General features: G+C 38.5%; 1 protein-coding gene across 1 annotated transcript in view; it reads right to left on the bottom strand.

Annotated features, from left to right (window-relative positions):
- The window catches only part of DOK6 (docking protein 6), a 251,558-nt gene that overhangs the window by 142,215 nt on the left and 91,247 nt on the right, over positions 1 to 18,096 (bottom strand). The window contains exon 2 of the mRNA XM_054191773.1: positions 11,023 to 11,130. Within this exon, the coding sequence (XP_054047748.1) occupies positions 11,023 to 11,130 (108 nt within the window). The remainder of the gene's footprint in view (positions 1 to 11,022; positions 11,131 to 18,096) is intronic.

The raw sequence follows: 18,096 nt of genomic DNA, 5'->3' as shown, positions 1-18,096 counted from the left end.
TATCTCATCTCCTTTTATTAAGGGAAAGTAAATTACAGTGACAAATGTGTCTGCCCTCCCTGGTACACCATGACATGATGTTTGTACCTGTCTGCTTCCTTTTACAGCTATTGCACAAGGAACCACACCACTTCCCATTTTCACATCAAAATGGTAAACATTTCCCCAACAACACAGACACAATTCAGAGTAGCTTCGAGGGAAAATGTTGCCATTAAGAAAAAAAAAAAAATCCTCACATAACGTTTCTTTACTAGTGTTATAAACAGCAGGCTAGATAATTAGGCCTTTAACTTTTTCATGATGAACTTTTATTATTTATGTAGTATACCTATTTTCTACACTTGAGTAGTGAAAATAGACACACACAATATTGGAAAAAAAAAAGGCAAAAATATGTCCCTTAAACTCTTGATCTGAATTTGAAATATCCAGGATTCAGCTTTTCAACAACACTTGCATTGGAATCATAGAATCATAAAATTGCCTAGGTTGGAATGGACCTTTCAGATCATCGAGTCCAACCATCACCCTAACTCTCACAAAAACCCATCACTAAACCATACCTCTAAGCTCTACGTCTACCCGTCTTTTAAACACCTCCAGGGATGGTGACTCAACCACTCCCCTGGGCAGCCAGTTCCAATGCTTAATAACCCTTTCCGCATAAAAATGTTTCCTAATATCTGGTCTAAACCTTCCTTGGTGCAACTTGAGGCCATTTCCTCTTGTCCTATCACCTGTCACTTGGGAGAAGAGACTGACCCCCACCTCTCTACAGCCTCAGGTAGCTGTAGAGAGTGATAAGGTCTCCCCTCAGCCTTCTTTTCTCCAGGCTAAACAACCCCAGCTCCGCCAACTGCTCCTCATACAACTTGTTCTCCAAACCCTTCACCAGCTTCGTTGCCCTTCTCTGGACCCACTCCAGCACCTCAATGTCTTTTTTTGTGGTGAGGGGCACAAAACTGGACACAGCACTTGAGGTGGGGCCTCACCAGTGCCGAGTACAGGGGGATGATCACTTCCCTAGTCCTACTCACCATACTGTTCCTGATACAGGCCAGGATGCTGTTGGCCTCCTTGGCCACCTGGGCACCCTGCTGGCTCATATCCAGCTGGCAGTCGACCAACACCCCCAGGTCCTTTTCTGCCAGGCAGCTCTCCAGCCACTCTTCCCCAAGCCTGTAGCACTGCATGGGGTTGTTGTGACCCAAGTGCAGGACCTGGCACTTGGCTTTGTTGAACCTCATACCATTGGCCTTGGCCCATCGATCCAGCCTGTCCAGATCCCTCTGCAAAGCCTTTTTACCCTCAAGCAGGTCGACACTCCCACCCAACTTGGTGCCATCTGCAAACTTACTGAGGGTGCACTCAAGCCCCTCATCCAGATCATTGATAAAGACATTAAGGAGAACTGTCCCCAATACCGAGCCCTGGGGAACACCACTTGTGACCAGCCGCCAACTGGATTTAACTTCATTCACTGCCGCTCTCTGGGCACGGCCATCCAGCTAGTTTTTAACCCAGTGAAGAGTACTCCCGTCCAAACCATGGGTAGCCAGCTTCTCCAGGAGAATGCTGTGAGAAACTGTATCAAAGGCCTTACTAAAGTCCAGGTAAACAAAAACATCAGAATGGGAAGCTTAGTTAGTGCAAATCTCCACAGCAGAACCCATCTGTTTTATACCCTATCTTAATTGTTTCTTCTTGATCTCCCCTCAAGGACCAGTGAAGACCTCCTTCAGAGACCTTATTTCCAGTCTCTCCTCTCAGAAGTACCTATCCCCCAGCTTCAACTGAGTACCTGGTACTGAAACCCTCACTCCCAAGCATAGGGTCTTATTTCAGAACTTGACATTCCTGGGAAATGTCTGAGAAGTGCACACCTCCCAGCTGCTGAAACAAATGAGGTAGGTAGTATTACTGAAGTGCAATTTGCTTTGGTGCAAAAATCTGAACAATCCCTCTTGCTTTCTCTTCACGTGCATCCTTCCTGCTGCACTGATATTCTTTGTCCAAGATACATTTGGGCTGAAGGGATAAACTATGTCCATACTCTTTGCTTCCTTGTCCACCTCCCTCTCACTGTCATATTTTTATTTCTGTACTCATCTCCTTATTTTTGTGCAAAGTCAATTAAGATGGATTTCAGTTTACCCTTAATAATATGCACTTTCTTCACCATCTTCCCATGCCATTCTTCCTTTTAGCATTTCTCATATCAACTTCTTGAACAGCCAGCTTTCTGTCTGCCAGAAGCTCCTGGTGTTTTGCCCAGATACCTAATTGATAAGGTGCTTTCATAGAGTGCCAGAGTATTTATTCCTTTATTTTTCCCCCATGCTCTAACATTTGGTCTATTTCTTCAACAATTTTCCTTTCCATGTTACCTAGGTGCCAGAGGATATACATACAGAGAATGGCTCCATGATCTCATCTCAAACACCTGACCCCAGAAATGTCTTCAGAAATGACAAGTAGCTGTTAGAGTGAATGTCAGGCTTTAGCCCTGAAAGAACTGGAGGGAACATATTTCATTACTCAAGAGAGAAAATTATCTGAGTTTCCATCATATGCAAAGCTTTACAGATGACATGAGACATTTTAGCTGTCAAAGTCAGAAGTGTTTCTAACAAACATGCACAAAATATAGGTTTGGAAATGCTTTAAACTTTGCAAAAACATGGATAGATTTTCATGGCAAAACCAGAATATACATAACTGACACACAGACCATCGTCACCTTCTCTACTGTAAAGGAATAACACTAAAGTAGTTCAAAAAAAAGCTCTCGAGGCTGTCTTAAGAAACACTAGGAAGATTAAGTATATTTTTTCCATCACTAGAAATAACTGAAATATGCTCAGGAGAGGGCAGGACCAGTTTGACACAATACATGCAGCACAGGGATATATCAAGAGCTTGTAACAACTTTAATGACACATACTTTATAGTTCACACAAAAGTCTAGATTAGAAGAGACCCTAAAGATCATCTGGTCCAACCTTGAAATCAGGGCCTTAGATTAGGTTGCCCAGGGCCCGGCCAAGCTAGGTCATCAAGATTATCAGTGTGGAAATACTGACCTCTCTGCTCTGATGTTTAGTTGTTCCCATGGCTAATTTTTTTTTCTTCTTATAGCCAGCTAATTTCCCCTAAAGCAACCTCTGCCCGTTGCCTCTTGTCCTTTCCCTACACATGCTTGAGAACAGAGCACCTCCTTTACTCACCTCAGCCACCTCATCAAAACTGGAATGCTGTCATTAGATCCCCCTGGGCCTTCGCTCTTCACTAATTCAAACCCAGTTCCTTCAACCTTTCCTCATACGTCAGGTTCTGCAGCCTGCAGTTTCCTCACTAGCCTTCTGCTTGGACCCTCTCTGTTTTTGTCAGTTTCTCTCTTCACTAGAGCAGTGAGGGTGTCCTGGTTCGAGACAATATTCCAGGTACGGCTTAACAAACACTCAGTAGGGAGGAGCCTTCCTAGTTGAGAGTCCTCAATCTGCTGCCCATACTCCTGCTGAGGCAGACCAGGACGTGGTTTGGCTTCGCTGCTGCCAGGGCACACAGCTGGCTCAGGCTCAGCTCACTGCCCAGCAGGACCCTCGGGGCCTTTGCAGCAGAGCTGATCTCCAGCTACTCAGACCCCAGACTCTTTCCCTGCTTTGGTTATTAGGTCTCAGGTGCAGGACTTCACGTTTAGCTTTGTAGAGGTCGTGGAACTTCCACCCCTGAAGACATTCAAAACTCAACTGGACACAGCCATGAGCAATATGATCGGACTGATGTTGCTTTGAGGAGGAGATTGAACCAGCTGGATTCGAGAGTTCCCTTTCAACCTGAATTGTTCTATAGGTCAATGTCATTTTGGAAGCTTTACGTTATAATTTTTTTTTTCCTTTTTTTTTTTCCTTCCTGCTGAAACTTTTAAACGTTCCTCCCCTATCCAATAGTATTTTTTTACAGTAAAAAGTTCAGTCTTCAAGCTTGTTTTAACACTTAATATAACAGGAATACAGCCTCCTATTTAATCAGCTGATTTTTAAGAGTAGAGTGTCCCTTTTGCTGCAAAACTGTGCATGCATTCAAGTACTACTATAAATTTACTGTAGTAAGCATACATGGATCTTCATATAAGAACCACTACTAACATGTCTCGGAGTTGCTTTGCGTTACCAGTAGAGACTAAGAGATGACCTTTACTTTTCCTACCATTTATTACCTCCTTGATACTTAGATTCAGCCACTGATGTCACTACTGAGGAATTCAAAGCCACCCATTGACATCACTTCTATATTTACCCTGTGAATTGACATTCCTAATTAATACCCTGTGCCTTCAAAGTTTAGAAGTACGAGTAGAGTCCTGCGCAGGAAGAGAATCATAGGCTCAGTTAAGCATGCTTGTAGGAGCTCAAAGTCCTGTCAGCATGCTCAGCTTGTAGATGTCTTCACTATATCATTAAGGGAAGAAGATGTCATTGCCTTAATACAATCTTTGCTGAAAGACATTTTGTTTTATTCATTTGCATGCTGCCCTTAGATGTGCTCAGACTCTATTAACAGCTTTATTACCAGCACAGGTCCAATTATTTCTGCAATTTGCTTTTTGGTGCATAGAATGCTTGCTTTGAACAATTACTTTGTTCAGATATGTCTATATTTTAAGAGGGATATGATAATTACTGCAAATCTTATTGTTTGGTGTACAAAACTGAGTAATTTTAATAACAGTTATTCATTTAAATAGGGATCATTTTAATCTCATCAGCTGAGTAATAGCTGCCCATGAAAGCAATGTCCTTTGCAACCTTCCCATACCGATCAGATGATTTTGATAGAAGACAAGGTATTAATTGAAAGTACTATAAACAAATATTTGAAGAGAAATACATGTCAAAATTAGGAAATAAGGATACAGTTTTCAGGAAAATTTAGTTATCTCTGCTTTGGAAGACTCAGCAAACTAAGGTTGTAAAAATAACACAAAGTACATTTGGGAACCTCTTTCAACCTCAAGGAGTAAAGACTTACAAAAAATAACTCTTAAATTCTCAGTTTTTTTGTACATAAAAATTTGAAAATATTATTCAAGAACTAACACATTCACACACACACACAAAGTCACAGGGCTCCTAAGAAAATACTACATTGAGAGCACTATTTTGAAATTTTGTGAAAGAAGTTCTGGGCAACAAAACATGACCACAGTTTTAAAGTCAAGCATAAGGGGAGAAGAGGAAAAGAACAAAATGGTCTATATTTGGGATTGTTCTCAAAGTAAAAACCCATTATCTGTGAATGTGACCAGATCTTCATAAGGAGTATGTTTAGCTTTCCTCTAATATGAATTTTTGTGTGAATTTAACCAGATGAGAAAATAGACTTGAGCAAATTTAGATCAACTAACAAACAGTGGAAACAGAATGGTCAACATAGCAAAACCAGAAAGGACTGAATCTGAGATTCTGAAAAACAGAAAGCATAAAATTTATTTAAAAAAAAAAAAAGCAAGGAAGGTTGAATTCAAATAATATTCAAATTTGGATGCAAATCAAGTGCAAATCTTATCACAAAAAGTGCAAGAACTCAAGCCTAACAATTACATTTTGATAGATGTTTATCCAACTTCCTTTTGAGAATGCCTTTGCACCTGAGAAGCAAAGCAATATCATGAGTCGTAATAGTAGCATCCCAGATTATAGATGTCCACAAGGAGACTTGCATAACTTCTGATATGTAGTGAACATGAGCAACACAAGAGGCTGAAATACTCCACAATAAAGTAGGAGTCTTGGAGTAAATTAGAATAAAGAGCAGGCTAGTTCACATTTCTTTAGCAATAAGAATCTTTATTTAGGCAACCTGGCAGTGGAACACTAAGGAAAAAAAAAACAACCAAAAGGTAACTGAGTAAGTGGAAACAATCAGAGAGAAGTTCTTACAAGGGTCACGATAATCCTACCATATGTATATATTTTTATTTTTAATTTTAGAGTTGTAATTACATTTGAGAATCATATGGGCTAGCACATAGATAACTCTGGCAGAACTTAGTGTTTTGCAAAGTTATCAGGAATGCATTTATCCTGAAATATTTTGAAGTGAATAACCACCTCATGGTTTAAGGCCGTCTCAATTGGAGACTAGCAACTATGCTAGTTGCTAGTAGAAGAGTAAATATCTCATTGTTCCTGCATACTGAGTTTTTAAACACAAAAAGAATCTGTCCCCTCCTTCTTCTTACAAAACAGGACTACAAAGGCAGCATAGAAAGTCTGTGTGTGAGCTTGTTGTATGCATGTGCACAGAAGATCTTATTGCCAAGAACTGCTCAAGAAACCATGGTAGCTGATATAAGGACTTGCCATAAAATCACTGGGATTTCATTACATAAATCGCCATTTTCTGAAACCAGTATTTAGCATTCCACAAGCTTCTTCAGGATAATCAAGCAGTGAAAGAAAAAGTGTATTGTAGCTTCCCCTGTGTGGCCCTGACCACAAATTTAATTTAATAGATTAGAGTTAGAAGGCTACTGCTATTCTTTTTCTTCGTTATTATTTATATTTGTGGACACATATTGTATAAGATGTGCTTAAGACCATCTGTTCCATACATATTTTTGACTATCAGAAGTCATTGCTAAAATGTTGTGCAATTTATTTTATTTTGCATTTGCAGTTTTAAATAAAGCACATCATAATCGAATGTGATAACAGAAAAAAACAATTAAATACCAAAAAGATCTAAGAAATCTTATCCTACTTTAATCTTGTTAACTTAAGACTCAGTACCTTAGAGATAGCTGTTGTTGACACAATCTCAACGGAACAATCTCTCATACTGGGGGGATTAAATCAGTAAGTCGTGAACTCTACTCCAGATATTACCTGTTTATTTATTTGAAGGGTAAGCATGCCAGCATTGACAGATTCAAGCTTCTCTTGCTCCGAGGCAGCTATATCTTGTCAGGGACAGACCCAACTCACACCTTCACTTTGTGCGAAGGTTATTTTTTTATTTATTTTTTTAATTTTTTTTATTATTGTGTGGAGTGTGCATTAACAGGACTAGAGATTTTACAAAGGATTGAAAAAAACAAATCTGTTGGTTCCCATTTTGGAGTTTAGGGCCTACCATTATTAATTCATCTATGTCATCCTTAAGTTCCCTTTGGGCTCTTGGGTGAATATGTTCTCCATACTTTGCTAGAGACCGTTCTGTGTAGCTGGGGTTGAAGTATCTATGATCAAGTCTATGATACAGAGACATCTCTTGCATACCCACACCAGAGCGTGCCAGTTTCCTCTACAGTAAACCCCAATGCAAATGGGCTCATTTATGCTCTCTTTCTTTCTCAATTTCTTTATACTCTGATTGCCATTTGGGTACACAGGGTCTTTGACAAGCCTTTTGTCCCTGATGGGTCAGAAGCTGTATTTAAAACCAGTTTTGAGTCTTCTCGTTAGTTGCTGTTCAAGCTCTACTTTGCTTTTTCTAATTCTGTTTTAACAATTAATTAGTCAGCTGTGTAATGCTTTCTAGTTTATTTGGATACACTTCAGGTTTTGAAGTTTGACCTCTCATTTCTAGTAACCTTCATGTTGCTACTTAGCCATATTGACTTCCTGCAATGCTCCTGGCAAGCCGCTCCTAATGGGTAACAGGCACTGGTACTATCTGATCAGTGTGTCTCCAAAACGTGAAAGAATTTAACCTTTTACAAACCTTTATCTTCTTTTACACATTTGAGAAGGCTTTTTATGTATTCCTTCTTTTAACTTGGTAAAGCTGCAGTGTCTGTAGTGTAGCAACAGCTCCCAGAAGCCAAGACTATTGCCACTTTATGCCCTCTTTGGAGTAATGGGAGTAAACACGTCTGTTCAACACAACCTCTACAAAGAATGTTCAAGGGAAAACACTACAGCTAAGCTATAACTTACCTGAGCAAGAGTGTAATGATCTAAGTTTCCAGTAATGAGGATTTTTAATTTGATACCAGAAACTGGAATAAACAGATGAGGTCATGTTTCAACTAATGAATGTAGTATTCACTGCTACTGTCAGGCGGCACTTATCTATAAGGACTAATGCCATTACTGTTATTTATATTAAGAAAATCACTTGGAAAAAAAACCAACAAAGCAATGCACAACAGCATTAGAGAATTTACAGAATAATAAATAAACCCATGTATTGTCTAGATACCAGGGCATGGAGGGGGAAGTCCATTTTTGAAAGAGGCCAGCTTATCTCTACATTAATAAATATTTGTTTAGGATATGTAAACCAGAAAATCTCTATTTTTAACTCTCCTAGCTTTGAGCTACCAAATGCTATGCTGTTTCTCTCTCTTTTTTTTTTTTTTTTGAGCAGAGCCCCTTCTATAATTCACATTGTCCAGTACCCAGGTTTATCATGTAAGCACAGGAGATCCATAGCTGTCTAGGTAAAGTGCTTTACATGGGAATTTGATGAGAGCTGCATTTCAAGCTCAAACATCCATGGAAAAATGGAGATGCTTAAGATCTTGATGGGTTAGTTACAATGGCAGTACTGTTTGTGATCCTGGATACTGATTTGAATGTAGACAAATCAAAGGTATTAATTTTTGTTGTTTCCCCTTGAGAGGCAAAATTTTCTCCTGTAACTCTTCGCATGAGAAGGCTAGAAAACCTGCACAGTACAATCTAGAAAGACTATGTGCTTGTCCTAGACCTTCTTCCATGGTAACCTAGACTGACCTGAATGTCTGAGGGACACAAGTTCCTAGAGAATCCCAGCACATTCTGAGTCCCCGACTGCACCACCCCCTTTCTTCTACTAGTTATAAAGACATTGTATGGGAGCAAGGATCTCAGGGTTGACGTACATAATCTTATATGAATATTAGCGTGCGATCAGAGCCCTTCACTCGTTGAAGTATGTTGTTCTTTCATAAGAAGTCAGGCTTGCAACATGTATTTTAATCTTAGAAAACACCAGGTCTTTCATTTCTTCAATATTTAATAATTTTTTTCATTGATTCTCAGAGTTACCCTTCAACTCTGCACACCAGATTCCCTCCTTATATTTTGTGAATGAATAACGAAACAGAATTTCAGAACAGGGCTAACAGTTTGCACTGGATTGCAATAAACATGCATTTTGAACTACTTCAAAATGTAACAAAGCAATAAGCACCTCTGGAAAAGAAAGAAAGAGAATCAGGGTATTTTGACCCAATACAGCAATCAAATAACTGCATTTGCTCCCATAATGGCCTGCACTGCAGTCACACTTGATGAATATTCACAAATCATGCACATCTACTTCACCACTATTTCATTTATCAGAATGGTGGCAACTGAAGAGAATAATCATTACGAAAAAATAAGTTATCCTTAAAAAAAATAAATCACGCCTGACAATAAGATTCAGGGTTTCTATTTTCTGATAATATAACTTCAGAAATGATTTCATGACTCTATTTGAAAAATTGGTATCATCCAAGTGAATGGATACAATTCTTTTTTCTCTACAGCCACATACTCGTACACTTTTAAATAGGGTATTTCCTCCTACCAAGGAGTGGAATAAGAGGGAAAAAAAGGGATGAAAAGAACACCACCCCTTACATTTGTTTAAGTTATATGCAAAGGGACATGCTTCCTACAACAACATGCAGCTATATCTCTATGTTGTTTTTTCAGCTTCTTAAATTATTCTTACTTGTCACATGATTTTTCTACAAAGACGACAGTTGACAAGCAACATATAAAGTGTTTCTGAATCCTTTTACACAAAAAAAGTATGCTATAGGCAATAACATGCTCCAAAAACATTTTAAACTGCCCCCACAAAAGCTCCCCCCAAAGCCACACACTTTCATCCTTCTGCGCTGTTGCTAATCCATACAAACTTCACAGACAAGGGATCTCCTCGGGATGTCAGCCATCACTACGCCTATTGGCCCAAACCATCCAATTAATCTTTTTAAAGACCCATCATTATGTTGCATCTTGAAAGTAAATGTTTTTTTGAAATTGTCTAGTACGTGTCAGTCCTTTTTATTGAAAACCAATATAAAATCAGAAGTTGGATTTTTGGCAGTATGAAATTACTAGGGCTAGTTTTCTTAGAAAATATTCACAGGATAACTGTATGCTATTTATTATATATACATTGTTCATTTAAAGATACCAAGAGGTTACTGGAACTTAAAGGCTAATTTGTAGTTTTATGATAAAAAGCGTTAGACCTGCCTTCAAGGGATCTAGACTAACATCCGCAATCTTTCATTGCTTGCTATGTGACCTTGACTAAGTCATCTTTGTGTTTCAACTTGCCAGTTTTAACATAATATTTAACGTTGATATGACGTAACGCTAAAGGTGACTGGATAGAAGACAATCGCACAAGCACAGAGCCTTGCCCTATTTTAAGATTAGCTAACTTGAAGTCTACTGACTGACTGGGGGAGCTGATAACAGTAACTTACAAGACAGAAAGAAAAACCCATGCTTGAATATCTTGTTTTCCATCACAGAAGTGAGTGACAGAGAAAGCAGAGAGAATCTCATCAGTGAATTCTGAATTTTTACCCTTAAAAATCCTTGCTGTTGACAGAGCTTGTAAATCATGACGAGTTCTAGGAAAAATATTACATATTCAACCAGTGTTGCCATTGCAACCGAGGCATTTAGCATTTTCAGAATTTGTTCCATACTTAGTTAATAACTAAGGTTAAACATTTGACTAAGCAGCCAATTTTACACATTCCAAAATACTAATGTTTAAAGAAAAAAAAATCATCAACCTGTCACTTCACACACATTGCACTTTTTGCGCTCATCTGGAAAAAACAGGGTGATGTCTCACCCACATCACTGAGATTTACAGAAGTTTCAGTGTCGGGATTACGTTTTCAGCGCAATTCTCCCTGTATGGTTTGCAAAGTGGACATATCAAGAACATGCTTTTCCCAAGGAAGAGTGGTAAACAGGCAATGCTTCAGTTCACGAGAAAGGCATGACTTACCTTGTGAAAGTTTCTGAAATACGCTGCCTTCTCATCTGGAAATTTTTCTAGCCTCCTGGGTCCTTTACTGGAAGCCTTCTTGAAAACCAACCAACAACGCCTGAAAATCTGCAAACAAAATCAATGGATTATATCAGTTTTCCTTTAAAGGTGGACAGTATCACAAATGCATTCAGTTACATAATTGACTTAGGAAGATATTTTAAAATGACAATATTTTATTTGAAAGTCTGGCAAATTCTGAGAACATCAATTATTTCTATGTAAGTAACCCGAATTCCTCAGTTTATGTACATATTGATTGTCAGTCTTTTGTACGCTATTTTGCTTCAATTTCTTTCATGCATGCCAAATTTGACAATTCCTGAGATGCAAGTAAATCCATGAACTTTGAAAATGAAATGAAAACAATTATAAAGCTGTTACTGGAGAAAGCACTTTCAGAAATGACTTCATGCATTTCTAGCTTTCACTTTTATACTCTATTTCTACAAAAGTATCGATACCATTGCAGCTTTTAACACACCACAGGAATCAGCAGCTAGAATAAGATTATATACAAAGCAAAGAAAACACAAAGTTGAAATAAGCATCAATGTGACCATTACTGGAAAACATCTAATCCTCTCACTTAATTGAATGACAAACATTCTAAGAAAAAAACAGATTATTAAAGTTTGGGAACATGTAGTGAAAAAGTAAAATCCTTCAGAAAGCACAAACCAATATTAGCCTCTAATTTTAATGGGAAACACACTAGATTTTGCTTAAAATGCATTTTTAAGCAACGAGGGAACTTTATCAGACTATTTACCAAGCGTTCTGGTGGTATTGCCATAACCAAAGTTTAAAATCAGGATTGAATTATCAAATAAGAATACATTTGCAGTTCAAAAGGAAGCTGATTAAGGATAAGCCTCTAGACAATATTGTGCACGTAAGGGACTAGATTTTAATCTAGTGTTATAATCTATGAAAATAGTTTACTTCGTCCTCCTCTTCAGTACTTGCACAGCTCTATAAACAATACCTTATGCAATTTTATGCTATTATTTCAAGGATACATTAAAAAACAAAACCAACTCAATGCTAGTTAATGGTTCCACAGCCCAAATGCGGAGAACAGTCTTATTTCTTCAGAAAGTCTACAAAATTTAATGACACAATACAAGAAGTACAGTATTATTTAATTTGGATCAGTTCAAACACATCTCCCATTACAAAAACAAATAAATAAATAAAATCAAGGAAATAGGCAGGGAGAGCTGAAATGAGGATTTTTCCCCTCAGTGTGTTGCTGTCCAAACTGAGCATGAGCAGCAAATATAGTGTCATTAAAATAATTAAGCTTAATTAGCCACATTCTGATATAATACTGACACTATTCTGTTCTCATTATCTCAGAAGAATGTTATCAGTCAAAATAAGGTTTTTTTCTTCTAAAAACCTACCATCGGACTACAGTATCAATATGTTTAATTATGAAGGCTTTTGGAAGAAAACATAACATTTAATGAAATCCTCTGCAAGTATACTTCTTACAAAGCATACAAGTTTTAGGGTTTTTTTTCTACTAAGGTTGTAAAGTGGCAACTGTACAACTGTACTTCCTACCTCAGAAATTACTTCACCTAACCTGGGGGGAAGCAAAGACAATATCACATTTCCTGAAAAAAATGACATTACACTGTGGGACATCATAAACCATCTTTATTAGATAGTACTTTCTTCAAGTAATATCTTGGCAGTGTTGCAACTTATTTTACCAAAGCTACAGCACTGCTCCCACAGTTCTCTCTTGATTAATTCAGATTAACTCTTCACAGTGTTACGGTGCGAAAATCTCCACTTTTGCAGGTAACGCACAGGTAGAGGATATTCACTCTATTTTGACCTTACTAGAAGTAATAGCACAAACCGTCCAAAATGGACATATTTATTCATTTAACAAAAGTGTGGCTTTTAATAATACTTCTGGCTCTTCTGGGACCTGGTTTTTTTTTTAGTCTATGTGTATTTTCAGCTCATCTCTCTTCCTCTGAGGAAAGCCTTTTCCTGCAAGTTCTTTACCAAGGTAAAAACCATTGCCTCTATTTCAAATCATGTATTGATTTCCTTATTTCCATTATGTACCTTAAATGGTTTACAGTCCTCACAGACTTCTCTTTAGAAAAACAGATGAAACTACAGCCCCCATCACCAGAGGTGGTGGGTTTTAGCACAGCCACAGAATCCACATTCTACCGATGACCTAATATTGGGCAACTGATGATAAGGTAACAGAAGCTTTGTATCAACCAACAGAGTAATTTTTACAGGTTTTGTTTGTTTGTTTGTTTGTTTGTTTGTTTAATATGGCACAGTTGTATTTTGTTATAACGAGAAGTATCAGTTAGAATCATAGAATCATAGAATGTGTTGGGTTGGAAGGGACCTTTAAAGGTCATCTAGTCCAACCGCCCTGCAGTAAGCAGGGACATCTTTAACTAAATCAGGTTGCTCAGAGCCTCATCAAGCCTGGCCTTGAATGTCTCCAGGGATGGGGCCTCCACCACCTCTCTGGGCAACCTGTTCCAGTGTCTCACCACCCTCATGGTAAAGAACTTCTTCCTAATGTCTAATCTAAACCTACCCTGCTCTAGTTTAAAACCATTGTCCCTTGTCCTATCACTACATGCCCTCGCAAACAGCCCCTACCAGCTTTCCTGTAGGCCCCCTTCAGGTACTGGAAGGCCACTATAAGGTCTCCCCGCAGCCTTCTCTTCTCCAGGCTGAACAACCCCAACTCTCTCAGCCTTTCTTCATAGCAGAGGTGCTCCAACCCTCGGATCATCTTCGTGGCCTTCCTCTGGACCTGCTCCAACAGGTCCATATCCTTCTTGTGCTGAGGGCTCCAGTACTCCAGGTGGAGTCTCACCAGAGCAGAGTAGAGGGGCAGAATCACATCTCTGGATCTGCTGGCCACGGTTCTTTTGATGCAGCCCAGGATGTGATTGGCCTTCTGGGCTGCAAGCACACATTGTTGGCTCATGTCCAGCTTTTCATCCACGAGTACCCCCAAGTCCTTTTCCGCAGGTCTGCTCTCTATGACATCAGCCCCCAGCCTGTATTGATAACAATAGCTCCAGTACATTAGTAGTATCCCTAATAAATGGAAAACTAGACAAGTAAAGTTAAGGAGTCAGATTTCTCCCTGTAAGGATGAGAATATTTTCCAGACAAAAGGTCATCTAATGCATACTATGAAGGAATTCCTTCAGTGATAAATGAGCAGGCTCTCCTGAATGGCAACTTCAGTCTTTTCTCACTGGATATCAATCTGGGACAGTGTAGAAGCTAAAGTGACAAAATTCAAGAGGGAAGCCTTCACCCCTATAACGGTGGGCAATTCAAAGTATCCATCGAAGAGGGCTAGATGCTAGCTATCTTTAAGGATGCTCCTCATTAGACCTTTGCCTAAATTTCAGCATTGGGATGAATTCAAAGTCTTCAGCATTTAGACTGCTGGAATGAAAAGCTCTTGCTTTCAAAGGAGAGCACTGAACAGCAAGAGGTGGGGACTGTAAGGTTTACCTTTAGACTGTTACTGGTTCAGTGTATTGTTTTTCCATCTGTTTTTTCCAGACCTTTAGAGAGAGGAGAGATTTGAAGAACAGAATGGATTGAAGAGAACTCCTGATTTGGTATGTACATACACAAGGGTACATCCTTGCATTTGGAATTTTTTTTTTTTTTTGACCTACAATCACTTTTAAAGATGGTATAAATATATACAGTTCCACTGCACTTCAGCAGCATTTTATCTTATTACATCAACAGACAGTTTGTATCTCAGTGTTTGAAAAAGCATTAGCATATGAATTTACCTATAAATATGAATAAATAGGTGCAGATGTGAGCACACAGCAAACAAACATTTGCCTTTCATAAGGCACCTCATTGTTATACAGAAGCCTACTCAATTATTCACGAACTGTGAGATACTCTTTTATCCCTGGCCTAGTTTAGGATGCCATTGGCTGTAATCAAAACTTCTGAAAGACTTCTAAAGTCTTCAGATAATTGGGGAAGCCATTGTGAAAGAAATCAGTCCTTGAACAACAGAGAGAATGAGAACTACTTGTAGAGTTGCCTCCATAACATATACTATTTCCTGTGAGATTTAGGTGTCTGTTTTTCACATATGCATACTTGAAGAAATGCCAAATATTTGATCATTTAATCAGTTTTACAGCATTCTTGGATAAGTGCTCACTGCTCAATAAAAATGATATAAAAATTTTGTATCAAGGGCAAACAAGACGAAGTCTAACACTATACTGTAGCTTTTTTTCTGGAGAAATTCAGAAAGATAGCATTAAGTTCATGCTATGTTTCGGTTTCCTTTTATTAATATATCAATTAGAAGGACCAAAACTTGTTCATTACAAACCTGAGAAGGCTTCTATTGAAAGTACCTGCTGAGTCCGTGGCATAGCAGAACATCTTTAAGCAGCACTCTTCCTCTCTCAGTTTTACAAGATGGGCAAAGCAGAAAAAAAAATTTCCTCTAGATCCCACTACCTGTGCAACTATATATCAATATGCGATGGCAGCAACTCAGCGCACTTGTGGTCTGGTAAGACTGATTCGCTGTACCATGCAACAGCATATGGGAATGATTTTCATTACAATGTACAAGCTTGCAATGGACAGAAGCTTCTGTTCCTAAAGATGGACTCTGAGTAGTCTTATCTTGTTAGTGAGAGAAAAGGATTCCAGATCTGCAACAATATAACCTTATCACCCCCAAATGATTTCTGAACTCTTTCCAGTCAGATATTTGACTCCCAGTGCTGCTCCATTTCTATTAATCTTTAGAGAGCACTTTTTTATATTTTACTTGAAACACCGCAGTAGACCAATTCATGATGAAAATCTCTGCATAATTGTCTTTTCTTACTTTTTCTTCTGCTTAATTCACCTCTCAGCTCACCTTTCCAGCATGCTTATGTTTTTTAATATTCTTGACTAATACATACAAAAGTTTGACCTCTGAATGGATCATTATTTTTCATGTTCATATCATACAATTCTGTTTTATTGTTGCCATGGTTATTCAAAATAAGCCCGTTAAAACACATTACAGGAAATACATTGACTAAATTAGTTTTCCAGAAAGAAGAAAATCTTTTCCTAAAACAATTAAAATAATTGGTTTACATTGGGAATCGTACATAGGATTTTCCATTTTCCAGAGATTTCTAAAGCCTTTTCCTAGTCATTTACAATAAATGCTGTTGAGATTAACATTTCTATTCATCCACAGCTGTAGCTAATAAAGTTCTGCCAGTCATCACTAATATTTAGAGACGGGATATTTATTGACACATCTCTACACATTACTCCAGAATTTCCACCTCAAAAAAAACCCCCAGAAACAAAAATCTTCTCATCTATCTTTTTCAATTTTTCTAATGCCAAAAAAAGAAAGTTACAACATTGTAAGCTCTTTTTATTTTTCAAACCACTTAAGATGCTCTGAAATCTCCCTACTCCTGTCTAAAAGATAGTACAAATGCCGATCACTACCTTTAGCATATTGGAAAACTAAAAAACTAAAACTCTAATTTTCTGTCACTAACTGTAGAAACATTTGTCTCTTGAGAGAAGCAGCAGTGAATCGGCTCCTAGTTACCAAAAGACACCAACGCTGACCATAACGGGCACCGAAGCATCACTCACGGGGCTTTCTGCTAGCATAGCGCAAACAAATGGTTCTCCCAGGAAGACATCTACATAATAATGTTCGGTCCTGCATTTATATCTCGTTATCTGCAGCAAAGGGTAGTTGTTTCCTCCTCCCTGACTTTCCATGTGCAGTGCTCTATCTGTTAAATAATACGACATCTTCAGTGTACCCATTAAAAACACTAAAACATGAAAATGTTCAAAATTTACTTTACTAGTTATCCGCATTAAGAAATGGATATTGTCTTTTTGGAGGGTATGTGAGATAAAAGAAGTATGTTGTGAGCTAAAAAAGCCCCTTGACTCACAAATTAAAAACCAGAGCATTCATAATAAGAAAAATAAAAATAGTTGTCACAGTAAACTCATATTTAACCATTGTTTTGACACCCACCACTTTTTCATTTTTGCATATTTTGGCAAAGGGAGAAGAGATGAGGGGTGACACCTTATCGCTTCAATAGAACTACACTTGTCATGCATTCAAGTAAAATTTGAGAGAAATTGAAAAGCAGTTATTATCTGTAAAAAGGTCCAAGAGGAAAATGGGAAGACAAAACCATTCATGCCTCAGCTAATGAACAAGTTAAAGAATTTAAGCTATTGCTGAGTAAAGCCATTAGGGAAAAGAAAAAAAAAAACAAACAACCAACAACAAACCTCTTAGTTGCAAACCACTTACTTGAGTTACCAACACTTGATATTAAAAAGATAAATCCAGTAGTGTTGTAACAAGGCATGCCATCTCTCCCGCACTCAGGTTTCTGGGCGTCTTAGAAGTTAAGGTGCCCGAGAAACTTTTCCTGTCTTCCTGTCCTAGAAAATTTTTCCTGTCTTGAACAGCACCGATTTCACTGTCTGCTTTTTTGAAATACAGTTACCACTGCACTAAGTAGGTGCATTCTTGGGTGGCGAATTTGTATCCGTATGACAAAACAAGAGAGGCAGAACAGTACTGCGCCACCACTGAGCTCCCAAATTAGCGCGGAGGGTGCAGAGTAGCAGGGAATGGAGGCCAACTCCTGCTCCTTTACCACACCACTGGGAACCCATACACCTCCCAGCAGCAGAGCAGAGATCCTCCACAGCCTCTGACAGCCCACTCCCCCGCAAACAGGAGGAGAAGCAAAAATAACCCCTAGCCCTGCTCAGAAGCATGAGGTTATGTTCTTCTGTCAGCAGCTCTGAGATGTGGGGCCAAGACTTTACCACAAGGTACAAAAAGCCTTGGGAGGTTTTCCCTTTTTTTATTGATTCTAACTCTCCACCTGCTCTTGCTTATTTCAACGTATTTTCTTCAAACATTACCAAAATATCTACCACAAAGCAATCACAGTAAAAGCA

This window comes from Rissa tridactyla, chromosome 2, assembly GCF_028500815.1.
Source record: "Rissa tridactyla isolate bRisTri1 chromosome 2, bRisTri1.patW.cur.20221130, whole genome shotgun sequence".
NCBI lineage: Eukaryota > Metazoa > Chordata > Aves > Charadriiformes > Laridae > Rissa > Rissa tridactyla.
The sequence above is the reverse complement of the archived record's forward strand: the minus strand, read 5'-3'. Positions and strand labels throughout refer to the sequence as shown.